General features: G+C 42.6%; 1 protein-coding gene across 1 annotated transcript in view; it reads left to right on the top strand.

Annotated features, from left to right (window-relative positions):
• Positions 1–1,048: 1,048 nt before the first annotated feature.
• The window catches only part of SRPK1 (SRSF protein kinase 1), a 51,516-nt gene continuing 44,184 nt past the window's right edge, over positions 1,049–8,380 (top strand). Inside the window, 1 exon segment of the mRNA XM_004673421.2 lies at positions 1,049–1,653. Within this exon segment, the coding sequence (XP_004673478.1) occupies positions 1,049–1,653 (605 nt within the window).

Raw genomic sequence — 8,380 nt, 5'->3', positions numbered from 1 at the left:
AAAAAATTACATGAATTCAAGTTCAGGGTCCATCTATAAAGTTTATTGTCCTGCAGACAGCCCTTGTTTTCTGATGACTGCTTCTGAGTGGAGAAGACAAGCTTATGACCCACAGCCTACTTGTTTACTACTTCACTCTTGCAGGAAATTTTTACTAACTCTGCTTTATAATAAAAGTTTGATCATTGAGGTCCAAATTCTAAGTATATATTCTTACACGTCCCCTTCAAGTTTTATATTTTACTCTGGAGATAATGATCTTGCCTTTAAATTGTTAGGAACATCCAATAAAATAATGCGCTTCTGAAAGGATGGAGATACTCCTATAAGTAAAAAACCATTTATTATGTACTGAAAAGATGATCAAACGGGGAAATGAGGCAACATTTCACCTTCTTATGCTCCCTCTTCCTCCTTTTAGGGTCTTTATTTACACCACAAATTCTAAGAGAAACTTCATTTGTGAAGTTTTCACTCTTAATGGGACGATGCGGTCACAGGTTCCTTCCTTCCAGTCTTTCTTTTGTGTTACCCCCACTTCCGTCCCCCTCATTTTCTTTGTATGGTATCTCAGTTGGGCCTCTCAGTAGTTCAGCCAAGGGACTGGGACACGCCTGATTAATCCATTTTACAGACCAGGAAACTAAAACCAAGATTGCTGTTGGCTGCCGAGCTCTGACCCAACACGCAGGGACCCTCAGTGCCACACTCTTCTCTGCGGAGAGGCAGCCGCCGGGCAAACAGAGCAAAGCCGACCCAGCCAGTCGCGCGCGCCCGGTTCCCCGACACCCCTTCAGCATTCACATTCGGAATTCTTTCATTCCTCCAGCCCCCGCCCTAGTGCTCCCCCTCCCCCAGCCTTTCTGCCCCCCCTTCTCGGGAGCAGGTGGTAGGCTCCGCGCTCAACACGCAGGCGCGCGTCGTCGTGGGGGCGGGGGCGGGGCGGGAACTGGGGGCGGGGTGTGCGCGGGCTTGATTTGGGGCCGCGGCGGGAGCCAGAGTCTCCGCCACTCGAGTGCGCAAGCGCCTGGCGGTTACCGGTCTCGCCATGGAGCGGAAAGGTGAGCGGTAGAGCGGCCTCCGCCACGAGGGGCAACGGCCACCGGCCACCGGGGCGAGGCCCAGGTCTGCGCCGAAGGTTCCCCTAACCGCCGCAGTCCGGTCCCGGGGCGTGCAGCGCCCCTCCTCGGAGGTGGCGCCGCCCCTCACCCCCCGCTTCGGGGCTGCGGGTTCGCGCCCCCCAATCCCGGCGTCCTTCCGCGCCGGTAGTCATCGCCCCTTGTTCCCTGCCAGGTCGGCCAGCTTCTTGGGGCCGCTCCAGGGCTGGGCCCCCGGGCGAGGCAGACTCCCACCCGTCTGCCCCCCGACTCGGCCGGAGCATCGGCCGGCGCATCCCGACTGGGTGCTGCTCTGCGCCCGGTGGGCCGCCAGCAGCCCGACCGGCCGCACCCCCGAAGCCGCTGCGCTCGCCCCGAAGCAGCCCCGCAGGCAGGCCACGCACCCGGGCCTGGCGCCCTTGCGAGGTCTGCACCCTCACCTTGGTCGCCTCCTTTCCTCCACGTTCGCCCTTCATCCATACCTCTCTCCTGCAGTGCTTGCGCTCCAGGCCCGAAAGAAAAGGACCAAGGCCAAGAAGGACAAAGCCCAAAGGAAGTGAGTCTTGTACCCCAACATCCCACTCTTTGGATTTCCTCCGGCATCTCCTCCTCTGGGTTCACGTCTTGAGCGCGCACTGGGTCCGGACACCCTGCGGCCCAAGCCACATGGCCTCGGGACGGCCTTGGGGGGCCGCCCTCCAGGAACCATGTGGAAGCGAGATTCTGTTGCTGAAGGCCAGAGCTGGGTCTCAGCAGCCCTAGGCTTGCTGGAAAGGGCTCTTGGAGGAAGACCAAAGCCCGTGCCCAGTTCCAGAAAGGAAGCACAAGCTCCCCTAGCCCGGGCCGCCCACCGGAGCTGGTAGATCATTATCAGCCTGTGGACTCTGGTCTTTTCCCCTAACTGCGTCCCCACCGCCTTAACTTGCCGTCTCCGACTGCACGCTGGGCCGGCTGGGAATCCTTGGATGAGTTTTCCGTAATCTGGGCAGCCAACCACTCGCTCCCTTTCTTAGGGAGCGCTTGGAGCTTCCCCCTAGGTTAGTCAACTTCCTGAGCCTGCGGGGCGCCGCGCCCTCCCTGCAGTGGTGCCCGCGGACCACTGCGCGGGCTGCCGGTGCCTGTCCGGAGCCGAAGGCAGAGCTCTTGGCAGGAGCTGCTGGTCGTAGCCGGAAAGTTCTCTGACCCGGCGTTGGTAATTCTGGTTTGATGTGTTTAGTGTCCCATGTCCGGTTTAAACGGCAGGATGCCTAGCTGTGGTTTAGCACTGTTAGGGGAAACACAAAAGTTGGCCGCAGCTAGTAGAAACGCCCTGTAGAGGGCTTCTGCAAGTGAGGTTTCGTCTAGAGAACTTTAGTCTTGTGCTTATGTCCAATGATGACGGGTGTTGGAAATCAGCATTTTAGACAGCTCCCCCCACCCCCCAGGAAAAGAAATGGATCATTTCATTGACACTGTCATTTAATTGATGTTTATGTGGTATTGTATCAGGCCTCATTCTCTTTGCTCTGATAAGACACATGGCTTTCCTAGGTTGCCTTTCTGAAGGACAGTGCCAGAGGGGGGTGTGTGTGTTTTGTCTCGTGTCACTTGTTACCTAATGTTTGAAGAGAGCTCATTATGACTTCCTTCTGAGGAACTGAAGTGATAGGTAACCTCACCTCTTTGCTCCATTTCTTTCACTATCTTAAGAATTTTTTTATTTTGTAAAGTGCTTGGTGACCAAGACATTTACATGTAAATTTGGTTGTAGGTGTCTGTTTATTTGTCTCTTGATGATCTATGTATGGATTACTCAAAAACCAGTTTTTATCCTAGGCCAGTTTAATGAGAACAGCAAGGAGCTAACCTGGTTCTATTTTGCATTGGGAATTAAATGTTACTCCTTGTGTGTGTGTGTGTGTGTGTGTGTGTGTGTGTCTTAGTTTTGTTGTTCCCTGTGGAGTTAATATGAATGTGTTACAAAACTCTCCCTGTGGAACTTAATCTTTATATTAGCCTGATTCAACCTATAATTTGTGAGGTAATTCAGTTTGGATGATCATATACTTTATTTTTGACATCATGTATTCTTTACTTTGGATTATCTATTTAAACCATGTACTTTGTTTCCAGTGCCAAATTAGATATGTGCTTAGGTTATCTTTTACTCCATTCACTACTCTTGGTGGGGGCAACCCATACCCAGTTGTATTTGTATTCTTAATTATTTCCATACTTGCACAAAAGCAAGTGAGCAATATAATAATCTAGCACTTAACTATTGCATCTTGCACAACTTTGACTCCTGAAAAAAACGTGAATGAATCACCTTTTTACTTGTAATTTCAGAGATGCTTTTTTTTTTTTTTGTCTCCAGTTAACTAGTCTTAAGTCTTGTAGTTTACCTTTTGTTTTCATTTCTCCAGCCTCCTTGTAAGTAGCTGAAATGTCTAATTAATTTACTTGGTTAGAGTACTGTGTCAGAGGTTCAAGCCCCACCTGACGCAGGTAACTTGACTCTGTTCCATGACTCTTGACTGAACTCCTTACTTCCACTCATTTAGTAAAGTAAAGCTGCTGCTAGTTATTAGATTGATCAGGGAGAGAAGGTCTGAGGAAGAAGCATGCCAGCAAGTTGGGGCTTCACAGTGAGTCAGATTTTGAATACTGAATTTGCTACCTCTTAGCATTCTCACCTTGAATGATTTAATTAAGGAAATATATATGTTGTTACTACTTGTAACACAGTCATAATGAAAACTGATCAGGACCAGATTACAAACCCAAGTATTTAAGTAGAAAATTTCAGAAGTGTTTGTAAGTGAAATGGTAAATAGTACTGACATCTAGTAATGTAGTCATTGTGTGGTGTGAGTAGAAAGGATTTGCAGTCCTCTGATTTTTGCAGATCTTAAAGCTGGAACCTGCATGTTCTAGAGGTGAAATGACCACTGGAGCTGGTCTCATAATGAGGCAAAACTGGAATTCATGACTTCTGCCTTCCTGCTTAGTGCTCTGTGTGGTTTATTTCCTTTGGGTTCTTTTGTTGTGCTGAAAAATTTGACCTTAGGAATTTTTAGTTGTCTTAGTTGAATTCCTTCTCCATTTCACCATTTCAGACTCTGTACTCTTTATTAACTAACATTAGCTAGTTGTTGATAATCACTTTTACTTTAGATCAATAGATTTTGAAATTGAGATTTGCCGGATTACTCCCCCAGAAATTGTAAAAAAAACTAGAATTCCAACCCAGGTCTGATAACCCTCAGAGCCCTGAATCCTAGTTAATGCTGTCTCAAAGTGACAGTTCTTTTGGTATGTCTGAAGATAAAAAAGATAGAGCTTGAGTGAACTGACTTCTGAATAATGGGCAGAAGATGACTGGGTGTTTCTAGGTGCCCTTCTGTGGCCACTGGCTGTCTCTAAAAGGTCACTGTGTACTAGCTCCTTAGACTGTTTCAAGATGTATATCAATAGCTATGTGTCTTTATCTGTTTGTCATAAGCTTGAATAAGAAGACACTTAATGTCTACTTTTTATTTTTTTAAAGATTTACCCATTATGAATACAAGAACGCGGGTACAGGACAGAAGTGCAGTTTGTGAGAAGCTTCACCAGAGACAGCGTGGGGAGCAAAACTGGCAGATTGACGAAACACACTGCTGAGGGGAGGGAGCGGCAGCGGGCCAGCTGGGAGGAGTCTGCAGCGCCATTTGGGTCACCTCCCTGGCTGGGGATCGAACTCTTGCTGCTATGGCTGCAGATAGATTCACAGTACTATGCTTTAACCCCCTTATGCCACTAGGGAGGGCCCATATCTGCTTTTTAAAATTGTGTCTCTGGAACATAATTCCAGAAGGGATTTCATATGTATTTTTATTGCTTAGAAAGTTAGTTTGGACAGAAATTTTTACTTACTTTATTTTTAGTTAAAGAATTTTGTGGGTTTAGGATTAATTTGGTAGTAGAAGTATTTGGTTTGCAGAAGTGCTTTTGCTCATGCTAAGATCCAATGAGCAGGAGGTGGTTTTATTGCTTAATTTTCTAAAAATGTAATTTTTTCATGGAAAATTTGGAAAGAAAATACTTTAAAATGCCCATCGTTTTAATATAGTAGAAGATTTGTTATAAAAACTTGAAATAACTTTTAAAAATTAAATGGTGTTAGGCACCTATTTTTTTACACTTAACAGTGTACTTTGGAAATTGGTTCTATGACAGTTTCTTATGGCATCATTACCTTTTTATGGCTCCTTACTTTAAGGTCTACCTTTTTTGTAAGACTTAGAAATGGTTTCAGTTCAGGACACAAGAGAATAGTTTTACCTCTCCTTATAGTAAATGGATGTACCTTAATGGTAAATTTATTAATCAACATTTATATACTTTCTAAGATAAAAATGAAGTTGTTGGTTATACTTTTTTCCATTTAACATTACCATGAACATTTTTCTAGTATTAAATACTACACATCTTTTAAATGTTCAATAGTAAGCTGAGTCCAATTTTTCACAGTGCACAGGAAAGATAAATCTTTTGCATAATCATTGCTCACATCTGTGATTTTCTTAGGGTGGAGTTTTAGTAGTGATTACTGGCATGTACATTTTAGGGAGTTTTTTTTTTTTTTTTTTTAATTCATATTGGCACTATGTTCTCCAGAAAGAGTTAACCCAATTTAGCTATGATGCATGAGTTTGTGAATACCTACCGTATCTCAAGCACTGTTTTCCATCCCTTTGATTATCAGTGGGAAAAACAAACACAAAACCTCTGCCTATAAGAGCTTTATTTTAATGAGGGAAGGTAGAATAAATGGTAGATTTAAATACATGGTATGTTAGATGGTTAATAAGGTAGAAAAATAGAGGAGGATAAGAGGGATTGACAACTGGGAATGGGGGTATAGTTTTAAATGGGGTGACCCAAGTCTCTGTAAAGAAGATGAACGTTGAAGGCAGTGAGAAGCCTGAGCCACGAGAGTATTGGGTGTGGGGATGTTCTTAGCTCTGACTTTGCTGCCTGAACTGGGCAGTATTAATTGAAAAAGCTCCAAATCTGATCATCTGTAAGCTATCTTTTTTTTCTTATTTATAAATAAATAAATAAGAATTTCTTTTTATTACCAATAGGTAAAAGGTTGACCATTGGGGGTACACGTATTGGTCTTTCTTCCATTTTTACTTTATATTGCATCGTTGATCTTTTCCTTGATTTTAAGAGCTGTTTGTTAAGCGTGTACCCTTTATCATGGGGACAGATTTGTGTTTTCACAACTTTTTGTTAGGGTTTCAAATTTCATTTATAATGACATTTTTGACATAAATTTATTTTTTTGAATGGCTAAGCTTTTACATTTTACTATTGAAATTTTTTTAAAAGATGTATTTGTTATGCATAGAGAACTGGGGTACAAGCCAGAGGTACAGGGCAGTGAGGGAACAGGCAGACTGACTGAAATACACTGCTGAGGGGAGCAGCTGGTGAGACAGGAGAGGTTTGCTGTGCCACGTGGGTCAGCTCCCTGGCTGGGGATTGAAATGCTGCAGTGGCTGTGGACAGCTTCATAGTGCTGCGTCTTAACTCCTTGCGTCACCAGGGAGGCCCCTGCTGTTGAAATTTCTATCACTTTAAGAATTCCATGTAAAGTATGTACGTAAAGGGGCCCTCTGTGGGCAGTAAGCGTGTCAGTCTTATATAAAGTTTGTACTTGAAAAATTGAATTTCTGAAATTGCACTTGTCAGAAAAAAATCTTGTCCTCTATTCCTCAGTAAATTGATATGTTAGTGAATTTTGCTTACATTAATGTTTTTACTACAGTGAGACCCAGAGACTTGCCATATTACCACCTTTCTACATTCCTTTAGATTACTTGAACCCAGAAATTTGTTGAAATGCTAAAGTGGTATATACTTAGGGACTCCTTTCTTCAAAATGAAGGAAAAGATGGCTGTTCTATTAGAATTAGTTTTTATTATATTCTTTAGACCTGCTGGAGTAAGTACTTTTTTTTGGGGGGGGGGGCATTTAAGTAGTCTTTGCTTCATGCTCCCAAATCTTCTCTACCACTAATGCACTTAGCTTGGGAACTTAACGTTCATTTTTATTTGGGCAAAAGCATTAATTCAGTGCTTTGCTGTAACTGATTAAATTCCAAACAAATAAGAAAATTCAGATAGATGAGATTTTTAGAACCCTTCCAGGGACAGTGCAAATGGTACAGCTAAGAAAGTTAGCTGGATATATTTATAATCCTACTGGGTTTTTTTTTTGTTTGTTTGTTTTTTTTTTTGTTAAATTTAAGATGCTGTTTGTTTTTAAATACACCACTTTCTATAGCATTAAGAAAAAGTATTCCCAGTTAAACTGACAAATACTTGACTAAAAGATGTGTCTTGATTTCAGAGATGTAAAACGGTGGGAGGAACGTTCATGCTTGAATTTGTGAAATGCATCTATAGCTTTGCTGCCTACTCACTTACATCTTTTATTTTAAAGCAAATCCAGGACAGCGTTTGTACAATAGGAATTTTAATTTTTTTAAAACAGTTACAGTACTATTATCACACCAAAAATTGTAAAAAATCAAGTCTTTAATATAAAACATCCAATCGGTAGATATTTCCCTGCTAATTTTAAGGTTAATCCATAGGTTTTTCATGGACTTATTCTCCCCCTGGGCTGATGGGGTCTCGTATGTTTACCATAAGGCACCTACATCCCAGTTGTCTCTTTTTGTGTGATTTTTAGTGCACTTAAATCATTATTTCAGTTTGCAAAGTGGTATTACTCCATAGTTTATTATTTGTAGGCTTAGATACATAGTATGTTAGATGGTTTTTGTATAAAGAAAAACTTCACTTCTGGTTACCCAGAGAAACAGTTCATTTATATGGGGAAAACAGAGTAAACCTTTCTGTTTTCCAGTTTTCAAATAATGGATTCCTAGCTTTCTTCAAAATGATCAATTAATAATTGATTATAGACTCACTAATTTATATTGTGATTCACTCCATCATGGTTGAGAGATTTTATATGTTTTAAGTCACTTATGTTAAATTTACAATTCAGTGTTTTTTAGTGTGTTCAGAGTTGTTCGACCATTGTCATAGTTTGAAATGATGGCCCTCAACAGAAACCCTATGCCCACTAGCAGTCTTTCCTCCTTAACAGTTCCTCCTCTTCAGCCCTTGGCAGCCATTAATTTACCTCCTGTCTATGGGCTTGTCTGTTATGGACATTTCATATAAAGGAATCACATCATTTGGTGAGAAAGTCATGGCTGAGTTTTTTTTTTTTTTTT

This window comes from Condylura cristata, unplaced genomic scaffold (genome assembly GCF_000260355.1).
Source record: "Condylura cristata isolate star-nosed mole 26May11 unplaced genomic scaffold, ConCri1.0 scaffold00001, whole genome shotgun sequence".
Classification (NCBI taxonomy): Eukaryota; Metazoa; Chordata; class Mammalia; order Eulipotyphla; family Talpidae; genus Condylura; species Condylura cristata.
Note: the sequence above shows the minus strand (reverse complement) of the source record. Positions and strands in the feature narration are given on the sequence as shown.